Here is an 18850-nt window from a genome sequence, read left to right as displayed (position 1 = left end):
GGGTGAAGAACACCGGGGAAGCGCGGAATGGCTGCGCATGCATTGGATGTGTCGCCGTTGTCGTAGAGGAAGTACGAGGAGGAGCTGGCGGCATCCGCAACTCCGGAAGCAGACAGCGTCGCCATCGGAACGCCACTCGCACGCGCAACTTCGTTGCGCCCTGTACGTCTCTGGTCAAACGAGCGTGCCAACAAGGATTCGAAGAAGAGAGGAACAGAAGAAGCAAGAGAAGAAGGCCGAAGGCAGGAAGCGAGGGAGTCGCTTGAATCGCTGGCGTCCGCGTGCTACACTTCTGCTTTGCTCTGCGTTCATGTATTATATAGTAAGCTTGGATGCCTCTATACATTACTCTAGTGAGCATCACATGGTGCCGGAATAGGCTGAGGCTCTGGCTGCGTGCGAGGCGGGGTCGGAGTATGAAGGGGGGGGGGAAGGGAAATTCGAAGAAGATTGCTGGGCGAGGAGGAAGCCGGTGGCGATGGGGTGTCGGGCATATGGAGAATGAAAGGAGGCGTGAAGCAAGAAGAGCCGGTTCATTGTTATGAGGGCCGCAGAAAATGGTGCCATCCGGCACCTCCGGAGTCTCTATTTCCGGCAAGAGCTCCCTTCCTAAGAAAGAGCGGTAAAATGAGAGAAGAATCGCGAAAGGGAAAGAAACAGGAATGGCGAAAAACCGTAGGAAACCAGGAGAGAGCGAGAAAACAAACCCGCGCGTGAATGGAACGGGAACGTGGGAGTCGTGATCTAATACACATATGTGAGAGTAACAATATCGAGTAATAATAGGCGTCGAACACAGGGAAAAGAAAGCCTAGGCAGAAACGTAGGAGAAGGGCCGGCATACGAAAAAAAACATGCTCAATACGTAGATGAGACCTAACTAGACTTTTTTGCATCTTCTTATTTTGCTAAGGGAAGAAAACTATGAACGTACCCACACCGATATTATGAGGCTTGTCTGCGCTCATGAATACTCGGGAAGTTGCTTATTAAAATTTGTTTTGTGCAGGATGTACTTTTTATCCTCTACCTAGAAATTTTTGACGCTGATCACATCAACTAGCTAGACAGGTATGTCTGGGTAACAGGTATGTCGCAATTAAGAAGAAATGCGCAGTTATTCGCGATGAGAGATGGTAACATTTTTTTTTTCTTGAAGATAACACGCACCCGCGGAGAAACTCGAAATACAACGAGTGCGTTAACTTTCATGTAAAGAACGAAATACCGAACACAGAGGACGCAAATGCTCGCCAGAGAAGCTGAGTAAACACTGTCGAAGTCGAGCCGTACGATCTCCAACTATCTTCAATAAAGAACAATGGTGACGCGAATGAAGAGATGTACTAAGAAGGAATGATAAGAAATGGGGAATGAAAAGGCAACCAGATAGGGCGCAACGGCAAAGATGACAATAATTTGGCAGGGCCCAAGGAGAGGTAGAGCGAGAGAGAGAGCAGTTGGTTGGATATCGGTCGATATAGCTGCCCACGACAGTGGCGTTAACGAGTGACACTCCGAGATGGCCGCTCCATAGCGTGTGCGTTCTCGTGCAAGGTTCCGCTAAGAAGTGCATTTTATCTTTTCATTCTCTTCGTCACCTTTTCCTTTCTGCTTGTCGTCTCGGTGCCTGGGCGCGTGCACCTTCCGGTCCGGTCCAGAGCACAGCAATCCCGAACCCCCACGTCCGTGCGACGTGTCTGCCCAATCACTGGGGATGACCAGGCGAGTCGCGAACGACAGCTGTCCTGCGCTAGACAAACAACAGCGTGACATCGCTCTTCGCCCGGGAGAGATGTGCGTCTGCTTGCGGCACAGCGAAATGCGTATCGGACCAAATTTCTGTTTTATTTTGGGTCAGGTATTGCAATCACCCGCGCTTCTTAATTTGTACGCGTGTAGTGTGGAAATATACGGAAAAACAAAACACACGAGACGCGAAAGCTATGAAGAAAAGTTGGCGCCCGAATATGTCGTTTGTGTCTCACTTCGTCTCCGTCTGCTTAGAGCCGAGCCGTAACCTTTGTTTTTAACTCTGAAATTAGCTTCCTCATAAGAACAAAGCGGTAGCAAGAAAGCTTGACCGGGCTGTAATGGAAGAGACCGTTGCATGCATAAAATTGCAAGAAAGGAAACAGAATATTGTACTCATGCCACGCACTGTCGAAATCACTGTTATGCGAAGAATATTGTATGTACTTTACTATCTAGCATTTTTGGGTGTTCCGCAAAGCGTTACCAGGTAAACCAACGTGTTCTTACAAATTGAGCAGTTATGTTTGTGGGCTGCGAGCGTGATTGTGACGACAGCAGCACGATGAAGAGCACGTTAAATACGATCGTGTAGTAGCAGCGAGATGATTTCTAGGCTAATAATTTGACGTGAGCTTACAACATGGGAGTTGTTGGTTTCTACATAGAAATAGATAAATGAGACGCGAAAGACAGGAAGGTTAACCGGAAGATAGATATCCAATTTGCTACCCTGCACTGGGGAAAAGGTAAGGGGAGACAGAAAGATACAGCAAAAAAAAAGGCGTGCAACAGAAAGAGGGGGATGAAACAAAAGAACACCATAGGTTGCTGGGGAGCATAAGAGAGAGAAACACAGGCTGTGACGTCATTAAAGACTACTAGTTAGGCAGTCGTACGTACCTATGGCTATGTCATGTGGTATATATTAAACGATGGTGGCATTTGCACTCCGGCGAAGAAGTGTTAAGGCAAGCATGATGATTAACTACAGTGATGATGAAGTTGGTACAACGTCCCACAATGTCAGCGTAGCGGGCTACGAGGGAAGTGATGAGGGAAGTGGGCTGGCTGCGGAGACAGCACAGGTATCGCGCCGTGTCAGAGCGCAAGCTGTCACAAAGAAAGAGAAGGAAATTGCATGGGACGCACTGGTCGAGAGTTTTAATGAGCTGGCTGGCTTTGGAACGAGTGAAGCATGTGAGCGACCATGACTTAATAAAGAAAAAAAAATTATCGTGGCGATTGCGGTTAGAGAACCGGGCTGCTGTGGTCTACCAAGAGGTTCGATTCCACCGTTCGTCACATTATTTTCTACCCACCCACCTACCCACCTAATAAACTACTTACCTAGCACAGCGTGCCAAGAATGAGTACTTAGATTGCTTTGTATTAGAAAAGGAATTAAAGGAACACATGCAGAACACTCGAAATGCAGCATGGAGACGACGTCGTCGTCCCGCAAAGAAAATACGAAGAGACCGCAGTAGTTGCATCGTCCAACATTTTGAAAGTATGTATATCGTATTTCGCCAGCCACCGCAAGTTGACATGCATTGAGAGAGAAAATGTCGATACAAAATAGACAAACCTTACAGAGAACAACGTGTAAGAAATCATTACGAGGGACGTACCTCATAATCAGAAAGTGGTGTTGGCACGCAAAACCCCATAATTCAAATCATAAAGAGGAAATAATAGCCATACAGCACGAGCAAACATATCTTAATGCCAACGAGCAAAAGAACAGAGCTTTCTGCTGTTTCGTTCACAGCTGCTAGAAGTAAGTAACTTAGGATTTACGTTTGTAGGTTACTTCTATATTCGAATGACAAGACTTCAGACACTGTTTCTTCTGTTTTACCTTATTTACACAGCAGCGCAGAAGCACATGGACGACGAAAGAAAAGCATGGGACACAGCGCATTCCTTTCATCGTCCATATGTTTCTTCGCTAATGCGTAAATAATGTGATACCAACTAACCCACCATTCTGTCCTTATGGTCTATTTTAACATTGTTTACTAGTGTGACGTACTATGCGTGACCTGCTCTGCGTGTGCTTTGCTTTATTCTATGATTTCTGTCACCTTGCTCTTTCTATCCTCTCCTCTTTCGTTCTTCCTATCTTCTATTTCCGTGTTTCTGTCTCGTTCTGTCTGAACATTAGGCAGGGGTAGTGCCCCTTCCAGGGACAACTGCCTGCCTCTGGCTCGCTTCCCTTTTCCTGTCAAGTATATATATATATATATATATATATATATATATATATATATATATATATATATATATATATATATATGTGTGTGTGTGTGTGTGTGTGTGTGTGTGTGTGTGTGTGTGTGTGTGTGTGTGTGTGTGTGTGTGTGTGGTGTGTGTGTGTGAGCGCGCGGGCGGGTGTTTTTGTTTTCAAGCCAAATAATGATAATAATAAATTTGGAGGAGGCATAAGCTTCCTCTTTAAGAGTGGAACGCGATAGCATTCAAAGATCCGTGAATGATTTTTACACTTCCCGGAATCTGCAGCTTCTCTAACCATAATGTTTACCGAGAAACGCTGGCGGCAAACGTGACTCACGAGTGCAATATTTCTGGTAGAAACGCGGCCTCTTGTGTGGTCCGATCTGCTGTTGCTGTTTCGCAATTTTAATATTTAAAGTTTAGAAGATCTAACACAAAAGGTACGTGCTGTCGGTGTTTTTTTTTACATTACATTTGTTTGTGGGTCGTCGTTCTCGAAATTCCGAAGAATAACCTTGTAAAGAATAAAAGACAAGGAATGAAAAACTTTGTTGATAAAAGAATGGTTGGGTATGCGTGCGTAAAAATTTTTTGCCGGGAAGACGGTCTACGCTGGACGCCAACGACGGATTATCTGTGACATGGGGCTCTTACCGTTGCCGCGATAATAATAATAATAATAATAATAATAATAATAATAATAATAATAATAATAATAATAATAATAATAATAATAATAATAATAATAATAATAATAATAATAGGATGCATGGAGTGAAACTCCTCTCAGCCTTATTCACGTGAATCTCTGCATCTGATCGTTCACCTGCACCGTCCTGTAAGATCATCTTCTAGGCAAGGAAAAAAATAATATATAAAAAGGAAGGAAAGAAAGTATGAAAGGCATTTCTGAGTGGCCTACTCACTTTTCCGTGCCCCCCCTACAAACTACTTATCTTTTTCTTTTTTGTATGCGGTGAACATCGCTTTTTCTCGTGCCTCACGATGTGGTCGCGAGAAACGAATGTCGCACCAGTGCCAGGGCGAATGCGGAAGCTGAGAACCAAGATGCACCGGAGAAACGAGACGAGAATTAAAGAAAAAGAAAGATAAGGTTAGAGCCAGCGACCCATAGATCGAAAATCAAAGGCCGCCCGAAAACAGAAGACACAAAAATCCATCCGCAGGCGCTGACAGCGCGTTTCAACGATATAGAACGAGAACCTCTCTGTGGGCGACCGAGCTCAAAACTCCAATACTATGAAAGGACGAGTGGAGGGTAAGGAGAGGTGAAGGGAGGGGTAAGGTGATTGAGAAAGCTAAAAGGAAGGGAAGAAGAGTGAGGTGAGGGATGGAAAAGGAAAGGAGGTGCTGGTGGTTTGAGGGACGCACCGACACGCGAAAAAAAGTATCGTCGTCGTTGTCGCGGTTGGTTCCTGCGAAGAGCCAGTGCAGACTTCGAACGTTTCCTGGCATTTCTTTTAGTCGGATTGAATGTAGAACCTCTCTAAAGGCCTGTTTTCGATATGTAGCTTTTCGGTTGCGAATGAAACAACATTCTGCCCTTCAAAACACCCTAATTTTCTGTCCTTTACGTCGCAGCCTGCAGCCTCCTTCCAGGAAACGTAAGAGAAATTATTGCGAAGGCACCGCAGTGGGAGAGAAGGGGCGTAGGTTGTTCGTAACTACGTAGTTTTTAGAATTCAGTGACACCTTCTACTGTCTTTCTGACGTGCTTCCTGTTTAGGTGCAGTCATCTTTCAATCTTTTTCATCAGAATCAGAAACATGGTTTATTTGAAGTTAGGCAATTGTTACGCATCTGAAAGAGGATAAGAGAAATGCGTGTCTTGTGAATAGGCTCCGAGGTAATCTAGGGTCGCCCGAGTAGCGAAGGCAGGGTAGGTCGAAGGCTAAGTTTAGTCTTACCTCACCATAAAGCTAGTGCAATTGCCTCCGAGCGAGCGGTATTCTAATTATGAAATAAATTAGCATTCGACTGTGATTAGTGAATGTATATGCGGGCAGAGCACGATCATTATCTGCGTGAAGGATTGATGCCATCATGTCCACCTACACTGACTATGCCTTCAGTGCTGGTATGTGTACGAAGTGGTTTAAAATGTGCCTCCTAATTGTTTTAATGGCAGAAAGTGACAACGGTACTTTTTTGGACTTCCTAGCGACATTCCTTTACTAAGGCGTCCTGCAAGGACAATTCGTCCGGATTCCGCATCAGGGCACTAAACATATGCGGCATAGATTAAGAACGCCGTGTCTGTAGGCGAGAATTGGGAATAAATTTCGTAGCTTCTAGGTTTCGAATACCCTGATTTACCTTATGAGTACATGAGCGTGTGGTGAAGAATTTCCCAAATATTTTGTGCGTTTGAAGTAGTTAGGGCTGCGTATTAGAAATAAGGACAGTGCGAATGTAGATGGTAATGCGCGCGAAACGCTTTCATGGGTCCCAAGACTGAGAGTCTCGAAGAAGTTGCAGCAGAAAAACGACGCATGCTCCAGAAATCCAGAAATCTCCGCACCCACCCTGCGTCGTCCAAGGACTTACTAAGGCTAGCATGATGTACCGCGCTAGAACTCGATCAGCCTAAACAAAGGCATGGTAATTTAAGACTGGACGATCGACTTTCTCATTATAGGCTTTATGTGGTGAGATTGGTGTTGCGGAAAACTTCGTCTTGTTAATCAGAATGAGAAACAATTTCTAACCAACCTTAATATAAGCAGAACCAGAAGAGAACAATATCAAGATGTACTCGTTTTCCAAAGAGATCTTTGTTGTTTGAAATTTAGCTTCCTTCTTTATGGTTATTAGTTCGCAGCATAACGGGGCTTCCCGCCGTTTAAACAAGCATGTTTACAATCAGCAAGCTGCAATTCTAACGCGAACATTGCAGAGGTGAGATTGTTTTATTGCGTGTGCCATCTTTTATTTTCTTTGTGCTTTTCTGACTAGGCTGGATATTACATTTACACGCATATGAAGGTCTCGTATTGTTGTTCCGATAAAAAAACAAGTGGAATGTGTGAAACGATAATGCAATGTGGACATAGGTTTCTCTTCTTTCTTGACTGCTTAAATAGGTGCCGCAGTATTTAGCATATGTGCGTTATGCTGAGAATACTGAATTCTGGTGCCTGTAAAACAACTCCTAGATTTATCGCGCTCGTTCTCACACCAATTTCATCGATGGATTAATCTTCGCGGTGCTGAAAATATTCGTGCGAAAAAAAAAATGCCCTGACGTACCCATTAATCGTTCGTTCCGTCGCAGCAACAGCTCAAAAAACAAGGAGTCAACTCGCACTGCCGTCATTTGTCATCTCGGTCGAAAAATCTGAGCCAAGACAAAGCCACTTCAGGCACTCGATCCCACAGATAAGCAAAAACAGGGCGCGCCAGTTGTGTTTGTGGAGCAAATTGACTTTCCATTTCATCACTAATCGAGGCTTTCCAGGCAAAATTGAAGTGAAACAAACAAGACGAAGTAAAAGTTATGGCGGAATCAATACACGTGGTTCCCCCGAGAGAAGTTAGCGTGGTTTGCGGGGAAGAGGGTGCGTTCGCTATTGGAAACAATAGGAGGCAGCAGGCTAGTGTCAACACTGAAGGACAACGAGTCCGACAGGAGTCGCACATGAGCTTGTTGAAGACGCATGGCTCGTCAGCGCCAATCTCGGACAACCGTAAAATTTATTACAGCGACATAAAAACAAAGCGATGAGATGGCGCAGACTGAGTTTTTCTTTTTTCTCGTCTCGTGCGGTTTCTCTTTGATAACAGTTTCTTGGCTGAGTCTGAACCATCAGACCCCGGCACTCACCGGGGCAAGAATCAATACACGCATTCTAACCAATCTTATTAGGCACCATGCCCTACAAACATAACTGTTCTCGAGGACGCGAGGGACCCGCGATATCAAACTAGATGCGAGGGGTCGCTGGTTCTGGTTGAATTCTGGTTGAGCCCACGTACATAGGTTTGATCGAAATATTAGACGTCGATGCAATAACGACTTTCTTGTCGTGCCCTCGAAATGACCGCCAGACGCTGTGTTCTAGTCACTTATTTTGCCGTGTACTTCCGTGCTTTGAGGACATTTTTGTGAAAGCCCTGTCGTTGCTGAAACTCTTCTTCTGATAATGATGCTGCCGCTAGAAACAGGTAACAAAAGGCTGCGATGCGTAGATTATCAGTAGCGTTATTTCTTGTTGTTGTGGATTAAAAAAAATTAATTACACCTAACTATGAGGCCATCTGGCTGTGGCGACGAAATACTTGCTTGGGGGCTATACACAATAACTAATTCTAAGGACATTTTTTGGCATGTTGGTTATATACCCCTTTTTTTCTGTTTCTAGAGCTCTTGTTAACACCTTGAAGTGTTCGCCCTGTCCAACTTTTTGCCCCAGCATGGAGAACTTAAAGTAAACGCCATTATGCATAACTTCTTGGACGATGCCTTGAGTGGCTGTTATTCACCTTTGCAGTTTTAAATAGAAAAAACTTTTATATGTACGTACACTCTTAAAAAAGTTGACATCCCTTCGAGCGTATCTTGCCCCCCAACCATCATCGTCATCTGTCTTCCCCACACTTCCTTTCTTTAACGCTGTGAGCCCGGTGCTTCCAAGTCACGAACGACATGCGTGAACGACATACGCCTTGAAAAACAGAAGTCCTCTTGTCGAAACGTTGGCTCCCGCTTTTACCTGGTTCTTGTTTTGCACATGCGCGTTATCAGAGTGACATAAAGCTAAATTGGGTCCGAATATGTTACGTGGTTTGAACTTCTGTTCTCTAAGCTTCGCACAAATTGTTCAGAGCAACGTGTTTTTTTTTTTTTTCTTTTCTTGCAGCCGAGGCGCAGACGGTGACGGCCCTCGATGGCAGCCAGGTGCAACTGAGCTGCGACATAAGCGCTCCGGGCGTCGGTGACTTCCCGGTGCGCATCCGCTGGTTCAAGGACTCCAGCCCCAACCCCGTGTATAGCGTAGATGTCAATCCAAGGACGGGGAGCCTGTCGCAGATCCGTCAGAGTGCGCAGCGTAGCAGCTTGCAGGGTCGTGCGTACTTTTCGGTCATCCAGACACCCGCCGTGCTCAGCATAGACCGTCTGCGGCACGCCGACAATGGCTCCTATGTGTGCGCGGTGGACTTCAAGAAAGACTGGACACGGAAACTCACGACGCATCTCATCGTCATCGGTGAGTGCGTGCGGTCATCTTAAGACGGCCAGGCTTTGGTAACCTATGAGACTCACACACGGGAAGATTGCCTGTGGGCCAAGCCGAAAGCTTCAACGTAGTGAATTTGAAACGCTCATGAATCTGAAAGATAAACTGAAGAATAACAAAATTAGCGGGCCTCCCACGGTAGCTTAGTGACTGGCGTTGCGCTACTCAGCTTGAGGTCGCGGGCCCGATCCCCGGTTACGGTGGCCGCTTTCCAATCGGGGCGAAATGCGCTAACGCTCTTGTACCTGGACTAAGATGCAGGTTAAAAAATTTTGAGAAGTAATGGTTATTAAGAGTTCCTCATTACGTCGTACCCCTTAACCAGATTGTAGTTTGGAACGTAGAACCTCAGAAGTAAAGATAAAAAATTTTTTTGGTGCGCTGTAGGCCATGGCCTGCGTGAGTCATCCGTATGTCTACGTCAGCGAAAGTGCGAACTTCGAGAGCCGGCACAAGGAGCACCAAAAGGATGTCAAGAAGCAACACGTGTCGATGGATGGGCTTGCGCAACAGTGCGTTTCATCAGGCCAAACAATATATTAGCTGGAAACACGCACGTGTGACTACCCAAAGAAACATAATCAAACCATGTACATCTTTATAGTTAGTTTATATTCAAGCTATGGCGGCCAATCTGAGCCGAAACGATGGTAATTTGTCACGTGTGTACACTAGGTTACTCAGTAACGCTATATAACATACTTAAGAAGTTTTTACCATCCTATCTAAATAACCCCTATAGAAGGTCAAGGGAGCAAAGAACTCGTTTTTCTCCACAATCACTGCACGAAATATTATTAACGGTGTTAAATAAAAATTAAAAATAAACCTACTCACAGTAGGAAGCAGATTTCTTATTCAGGCCATTGATTTGTAATAAAAACAGTTCAATGTGGCACATTTTCAAGAAATAAAAATGAAACAACATTATCAAGGGTTTGACTTATTATAAAATTATACCCAGATTCTGTAAACTGCACATAGTAGCACATCTCAAGCGAACAAACAAAGCGGGCCAAAACCAGGATCTGATTATGAGGCACGCCGTAGTGGGGGACTCCGGAAATTTGGACCACCTGGGGGTTTTATAACCTGCACCTAAATCTAAGTACACGGGTGTTTTCGCATTTAGCCCCCACCGAGATACGGCCGCAGTGGCCGGGATTCGATCCCGCCACCGCGTGCTTAGCAACCCAACACCATAGCCACTAAGCAACCAAGGCGAGTATCATACGGCGCTCTGAAATATAACACTAATACGTAAGTACGATTTTTGCATCACCCTTATAAACAAGGTAACACATTTACGTCAGCTGTACACTGATACATCACGTTTGTCTGCTTAAGATGCTCCACGGATGCAGGTTATAGGACAGCGATATCTGGTTTTGGTAATTACATGTAATTCAATAGACGGCATTGCAGTTGGCACCCAGCTAGGGCTTCCTTTTATCGCTTTATTGTTATTGTGAACAAGGTGCCCGAGTGAGTGCCGAGACGGTAATGCTAAAAAAATACTCTGTGGTCACTGCTTGTCTTCCGTGTTCATCATGGCTCGTATTAACAAATATTTCTCACGCTAGATTTGTCCGTAAGAGAAAAGGTTAGCCAATTCTGGTGCTGGACTGCATGACCACAGAGTGAAAGAGAACTTACAAATTAAAGCACTGTAAATATTGCCAAATATTGTTTTATTCTTGGCGTTTAGGCTCGAAATGCTACGAAAGGTTAAGAGACTGAATGCAATGGCGACGGCTCATGAATAACGTATACGGTTCCTTAAAAAGCAACAACACTTCAACATACATGAATCATATAGGTCACCCCGTGCGACATCATCAAAGACGGCTGAACCATTCGCTGTCCAACGTGCGATAAAATTTATGCCTTCCGTAAGAGAGGCGCAGAAGTGTATTGTTGACAGCGACTCCCACGCAGCAGCCACACAGTTCTGCATCACGAAAACAACGCGTGTAATGCTATCAAATTTTTATGATGCACTCAAAGAGCTCTCAAAGGCGAACAAAGGGCAGAATCGGTACTTAAATAGATACCGCATCATTCTAATATCCCAGACAGCACGGCAGCTGATGCAGCAGCACAACAAGCACATTGCAAGTATGACATGAATTCCCTCACAATCTCAGGGCAGTTCACTGCCCTGAGATTGTGAGGGAACTGCACTGGATTGTGAGGATTGAGGGCAGTGAACTGCACTGCATTTCTGAACGTAATGGAATGATGATTTCCATTACGTTTAGAAAGAAACACAGAAACCCTTATACAACGCTTACGACTGGGTACGGCCTACACAAAACGCCTTCGCCCCTGTGGTACAATTTTTGACGGCACAATCACCGGAATTTGCCCACATAAAAAAAGAGATACCCCACCCCCCGCCCACCGGTGGGCGGGCAGGGCAGTGCTCGGCAAAGAATGGCTGCACTCGGAAAAGAATGCTTCGCATCAAAATTATAATTTACGAGCTGGTCACTTTTCCGATCAAACATGTGCATGATTAGCCATCTCCACATTTCTGTTGGCACACAGGAAAATTGGTTTTTGCACAGACTGCATATATACTACGTTGTTTCAAACATCGTTTACAAAATCAAGAATAGCAACAAAATATACTGCACTTGAAGAGCAAGAACGCTTTGAAGCTAAACTTCAAGGTGTTACGAAACCATACACATTCACTTACACACGCTGACGTGATGTGCACAGTGACACAAGATAATTGCCTTTAATTTGTACGTAAAGAGAGGTTCACAGAACAATAGCAATAAAAAAAAATGAAAGACGCTCGCCTCACAAAAAAAAAAGAAGACAAAGAGAAGAAGGAAGCAATAACTAGTAAACCGCAATAGGGATCTCGACTTCAATTACATAGGCTATATGAGCTGGGTTGCACTACACACTAAGATGTAACAAATTTGCCTGTAAACAGTGTTTTTCTGTAAGGTAGCTAAGTCATACCACAGAGTCATTTGATCAAATGAAGACATTCAGTGAGTGAGTAAGGGGAAGAGAGAGAGAAAGAGTGGTAGCTTTTAATTTAGGTAGTTAATTTTTCGGTTTAAGTAAAACTAATATTTTGAGTTCTTATAAAATTCATCCGTCCACCGTTCTGGACTTTCTCCCTTTTCAAAGCAAACTACACTGTCATGCCAGCCGTTCTCTAGACAGAAATATTCACCGTCATTGTCACTGAAAAGTATGTGCGAAATTGCTCTCTCCCCCACTCTCCTTCATCACATATCTTTTTGTCCTAAATTGCACCTTCGTGCTTCGAGGACCCAACGGGGTTTCATTTTGCGAAAGCGCTCCAAGTCGTTTGCGCGTCGACTAAAATCCTACCCTAAAAGCCTGAAAGGATTTAATATTGAACAGAACTCGGGAATGACCGAAAGGGCACGGCGAGTGAAATAAAACAAAAAGTAAAAATAAAATAAAGTTTTCATTGAGGCGTCAAGCGGCTTTGCTGGCACGTTGGCAGTTCAGAAAGACGCTCCTGCTCTAGCAGGACATATTTTTTTAATATTTTCATTTGTATATCTGCACAGAGTTTCGCATAGCGGAGACATCAAATATTCCATTACTACCCAGATGTTTCAATACTGCCTTTCTTAGCGGGGGAATCTTGTCGTGGTTGAGGTGATTTTCCTCTCTCATTGTGTCTTGGACACCGTCTTCCTCTCACCCTTGAACATAATCAGCTATGCTGCAGATGTCTCTTCAACGAGGCCTTTAAAGCCGAGAGCACTGCGGCCTACTTTCAAGTCAACCCGAGGACTGTGTCCTGTAGCTGCATACCAAAATCTTTCGCCACTCACATCGAATACGTTGCCACCTGATTTTATTTCTTTTTATGGTTGCTTTGAAACAATCATCCCTTTATTTATAGGTTGTTGGCCTCGTTGGCTTTGCTGGCGCTGGTAATTAATGCTTAGTAAGTGCCTTTACTGCCGATTATGGCTATCTGGCAGCTCCTAAGATACGCATGTAAGGAAAAAGAAACAGGTTAGCCAGTGTAAAGCTTACTGTGGAGAAAATATGTGACCTGTATTGTCTTACATAGCTGGGCTTTTAAGAGGAAGCTTTAGCTTACCTTTAGAGGAAGCTTTAGAAAAGGGAATCGAAACCGCCAGCGTCCTCTTGCTCGGCAAAAAGGGGGCGCCGAAACGACACGCGGCTTGATTTTTCTTGTAGCACGTGCGCGTGTTGCTGCTGCAAAGCATTTCCGTGTAACTTTGTGTTACACGTGCAGTCGTACCGCCGTGCCGCCCAACACAGCTTCGCTGGTCAACCACCTTCACGGGGTAGAATGGAATATCAAGTTTCTGGAACAAAAGAGATTACAAGAGGATGTAACGTACAAGGATGCGTGATTAAGGTGCGCTGGGAAACCACGAGTGCGAAGCACCTGTACTTTGAAGCGACTCGTTTTAATGACTCACTGATTGATGCTGCACGTACGAACGCATGCACTTATGATGACAGAACGAACAGAATTGTGCTTAAATTCAAACACGCTTTTAGTTCGTGACTGCTGCTTGCCATTCTGCGGACGACTTCAGAGAGCGCTCGCGAGCTAACCCTTCGATTGTTCCGTCACGTCCCATCCCACCGCGGCCTCTAAATGTAACGCAGACACGATGACTTCCTAAACACTTTACACTTCAATTATAATTAAAATGTAGGCCGTTCATATTTGGCCTTGTACATTTATTTATAAATATTTAGAGTGAAGAAGTTTCCACACCTTCTTCAGTATAAATAATAAGAGTGTTCTGCGCAGATAAGCTAGTGCGAGAATATTTTGGAAGCTAACTATGAATTAGTATTATTGACTCAATAAATAACGATGTTATTTTGTTAGTGCGACATATGTGTAGTGAATTATTGAACAATCAACGCATGCACTTTGACCAGGCAATAGGTTCTAGTGCGCACTCACAGGATGTGTCTACGTATCGACAACAAAGTCTAATTTACATTTTTATAGCAGAAAAGTAATCAATTTAAAGACAGGTGTGGTCTAAGGGTTTTGACTTCTGGAGATCCTTTCTTTAACTTTTTTTTCTCACGTCATGGAAGGGTATGCGCCACTGCTGACAAAAAATACGCGTAGGCCTAAATTTGTTCACATGTTTAATAATCCGCTTAAGCCGATGGGACAAATTTTGAGACATGTTTTGCCGCAAAAAATGCCGTCATATTTTGATTTTACTCAATTCGCAGCCAAAAACTTTTCTTTTGTTGCCTTTTTTCCAGTCGCGCACTAATTGTAGTCTAAGCACCGAACAACGAGCGATAAAACGAGAAATGATAGGCGCAACTTTACGTGACCAGAAGACAGCGGTGTGGATTAAAGAACAAACGAAAGTTGTCAATAATTTGGTTCAGATTAAGAGGAAGGAATGGCCTGGGGCAGGCCATGTAACGCGCAGAGCAATACTTGATGGCAATAAAGGGTTGCAAAGTGAGTTGCGAATGAAAAGAAGCGCAGTCAAAGACAGTAGAGCATTAGGTGGTGTGATGCAATTAGGAAATTTGCAAGCATAGGATGCAATAAGCTGACGCAAGATGGGGTTGATTGGCAAACACCAAGAGATCTCTTTGTCCTGCAGTAGGCGTATAATAGAGTGACGATAAGGCTACGGACGCTGGTGATGAAGAATAATTCATGGGTTTGAAAGGGACATCATTAGCGCCAAAAATGAATGAATATGTTTGGATGCATATCTTAAAAAATTATAACTTAAGTTACTTTCTCCAAACGTGCCTGTACTTGCAAGAGCTAAGCCACATAGAACCTAACTGTTAGCAAATGCAGGAGTAGGGGTCTTTATTGTGCCTGAAACCGTGCTGTCAAATAGTTAACCACCTTATTAACATCTGCATCGATGAAAGCAATGAAAAACCATGGTTGCACTAGTAGGCGCTTTGATGTTACACTGTTAGCAGTTAGGTTATTTACATGGCTGTCTCCATCCCTTGATATTTTTATGACGGGTATTTTGTTATTATAAAATGTCACTTCCAGTGGTCAGGCCAAACTACAACGTTTATCAAGACCCTCCTTCCTCTACCGTCACTTTCGTTGCCTCAATCATCATAAAACAATAATCAGTAAAACGAAACGAGTTCTCAACGCTAACGGTGGTCTATCAAAAGCGTCTTTATTCGGACTTAAAGGAAAAAAAAAAACAAGCACGTGGCTGGAACACCTTCGGGAAGAGGTATGACACGGTTACAAGGTATGACAAGGTATAACACACATGCTTCCAACTATGCACGTTTTCTTCAAAGGCACAATTGGATACGTCTGGGGAAAATGAACACTTCGAAAATCCAGAGGCGCGCTTCACAGTCATCGAAGACGAAGACATTAAAGATTTCTGGCTTAATTTTCGCGTCCCGAAGCAGGCAGAAAATAAAACCTGACAACGTCTCAGTACAAAAACCGAAGTCACGTATTTACTCTCGACTTCGACCGGCTGGCTATGGAAACGAAAAAAAAAAGGACAGAGAAAAAATAAAACTCCAAGTTCTCCCTTTGTACCTGCGCTGCTATACAGCGATGAATTTGCAATTCCTGATTTCCGAGAAGGCCTCCCAAAATTAATCATGTGAGCCCCGTCCTCTTCCGCTTTGCTTCTATAGTTACCTCAAGCCCTCTGTTAACTTGTTTTTGTTTCGAACGTGACGCTTTATTATCCGATCCCACGAGGCCCATAATCCTGTGGTCAACGCGCGTGGAACATGAAGCTTTGTTCTCTTTTAAGGTTCGGTGGCTGCCGGGGCCGCGCTGTTAATAATAATGTCCTCTGACGGGAAAAGCTCGGGTCTCTTAAATATTGCAGTTGAAGGCATGCCCAAGTTAACGTCGCCTCGAGTTTAATATTATCTTTTATTCAGTTATTTTCTTATAATTAACACACCCCCTCCCTCATTTTTCTTGTGCATAAATGATGGTTCGCATGCAATATATTCACATGCAATACAAGTGAACGTGCGCTTACCGGCCTTGCGATGGCTCTAGTGTTTGAGGAGACCAGGCGCGTCGCACAGTAATGCTACCGGCTATCTTTCTTGTAGGTTCTTTTGCAATGTGATTTCTTTTCCGCGAACTGGCGCAGCAATCCTGTGTCGCCTCAGGTTTAGCACTACACTCACGAACGATTGTTCGTTGCGCATTGTTTTTCTCAGGAGCAGTGCGCGGGTAAAATGTGGCTGCCCTAAGACCATCAGACATCCCTTTCGCGCACGTTCTGGATAAAGTGAACAAGAAAAAAAAGGAGACACTTGACCGGGCTAGAGAGACTTCACAATCACACCTTGTTAGACGAAAGAGTAGTGGGACACTGTTCACAGCGTGTTCAGCATAAATAAACTGCAGGTGTTACTGACGCGTTTTTTTAAATAAGTTCTGTTCCCAACGCCCCAATGCCTTGAAGTTGTTCATAGTAATTAAAGCCCGATTCAACTTATTATTGCCTAAGTAATGCAGCGTCAAACACAATCTGCATCAACCTTACTATCTTTTATAATAAGCCCTTTTTTCTGTCAATTGTTGCGCTATTGACTGATGAGTGTCACACGACCTTCCAAACTGTTCTTTCCTGCAGAGGCCTTGGTGACCTAAAGCTTAGATAGGCAACCAACAAAAAACGGCTCCAATGAAAGGCCTAATAGGTCATTAAGTGAATGAAATAGTTGATTACATTCTTACGCCTATATTGTTGAGCTAATTAAAGTTCTTTCCTGATAGTGCCATGTATGTATTCATTTGTTCTTTCATTGCGTGTTCTTCGCGCAGTCCGTATAGTGAGCTTACTTCCTAATAAGTTATGCTGGCAACGTAGAATCATATTTTAAACTCGCTCAGTTTTCGAGGCTGTCAGGTCACCGAAACAAATGAGCCTTGCCACCAGACCGCAATACCCGTGGTAAGCCATTAGTTGCAAGTCGTGCACCAACCAGCTTGGAAAACGTTTTTTTTTTGTCGCTTCATTATTAATGTGTTTTTGTACTTTACAGCAAGTACCGTCGTAGATTTAACGTTATTTGTGGGTATAAAAAGAGCATTACGGTTAATTAGATTAATTTTCCTCACGCAGTCTTGTTGCTATAGTCCCTTGCGAGTCTGAATAATAGATGAGATAAATCGATGTGGGGCGTTCCATCTCCACTCAAAAGCATTCGTATCGCTCCTTGCAACTAACCTGCAGCTTGATGACTACGCGCGCAGAAGTCCGCGGTCATTATCGTTAAGAAAGGGCAATAATAATTGATCAGTAAGCGATTACGTTCTTAACAAGGCAGGCGCATACTGAGATGCATACAATGCGCATGCATCTCAGACATTATGCTAGGACCCCTTCCGACATCCAGGCGGGCCTCACTGCTGAAACGCCCTGCTCGACATTTAGCGCTACTGTCAGTGCACATCGTGCGTCGTTTACTTCAGGGTACGCACCTGGTGGCCAAGCCAATGTTTCCTCCGTGGTGTTTGAGCCGTCCACAAGTACATTCCAGTACTACAGAACAAATAAGATCTACCGGCCCCTGCTCTAAAACAGCTGAGCTTACTCCTTTTTCATGAATAGTACAGCAACGACGTGCACATCATACCGATGGATCGACTACGTCGTACAGTTCTGGTGGTGCGGGGGTTATGCCACCGCGAGGGACAACACTGCGGTTCAAGACTTCGCATGACACGACCTCAATGGCGGCGGAACTAACGGCTCTGTGTCGTGTTCTAGAATTCATTGATTCTGAAAGACCTAGAAAATGGGCTGCATTCTCTGACTTAAAACCGGCATTATAGTGTACGCAGTCAGTTCTCCGACGCGGATGCCATGAACAGCTGACATACGAAATCGTGAAACTTCACCATCATGCCCAACAAAAAGGTCACGAGGTTGTTTTTCGATGGGTACCTGGCCATTGTGGAATCAGTGGCTATGATTCCGCCGATAACGCTGCTCTCACAGCACATCGAGAAGAGCACAGTGTTCCAATTCCGCTTTCGAGGACATACGCCGCAACGCACCTTCGACACCTGGCACGCAGTCTCTAGCTGACCGAGAGGAACTCGTCAAACTTAAGACTTACACGACTACGTTGATTAAACCCCTCATTGCAACTCCGACCTACACTCGGACTTCATCTACATGAAGCTACGCTTCTTTGTCGATCGGCGGCGTCGCCATCGGCGGCGTCGGTCCGACCTGTCGTTCGTAACCACACGTGACTCACATCACGGACAGCTACTCATCCTCACACACATACGCAAGTATTTGCAATGTGAACGTTCGCCAGCCGAATTCACAAAGCTTCCCGTTCGCAATCGAGTGCTGTTTGTCATAGGCCGGCAGCATTGGCTAATAACAAATAATTACTGTTAATTACTAATAATTGGCATCAAGCGTCAGCATTGGCTGAAATTTGCTATTACAGGCAATTTTAGAGGGATAATCATGTGAACGCAGGTCCAGGGTCTGTATTCACGAAAAAGCTAGTTGCAGTTGGAACTATTTGTGGAAGAAAATCCCAGCCGATTCTGATGCTGGGCGTACTATTAGGAA

At 44.4% G+C, this 18850-nt stretch overlaps 1 protein-coding gene across 1 annotated transcript in view; it reads left to right on the top strand.

Annotated features, from left to right (window-relative positions):
• LOC139054115 (uncharacterized) overlaps positions 1 to 18850 on the top strand; it is a 187504-nt gene that overhangs the window by 119790 nt on the left and 48864 nt on the right. The window contains exon 2 of the mRNA XM_070530678.1: positions 8874 to 9221. Within this exon, the coding sequence (XP_070386779.1) occupies positions 8874 to 9221 (348 nt within the window). The remainder of the gene's footprint in view (positions 1 to 8873; positions 9222 to 18850) is intronic.

Source organism: Dermacentor albipictus, chromosome 1, assembly GCF_038994185.2.
Source record: "Dermacentor albipictus isolate Rhodes 1998 colony chromosome 1, USDA_Dalb.pri_finalv2, whole genome shotgun sequence".
Taxonomy (NCBI): Eukaryota; Metazoa; Arthropoda; class Arachnida; order Ixodida; family Ixodidae; genus Dermacentor; species Dermacentor albipictus.
This window is presented reverse-complemented; position numbering and strand designations above follow the sequence as displayed.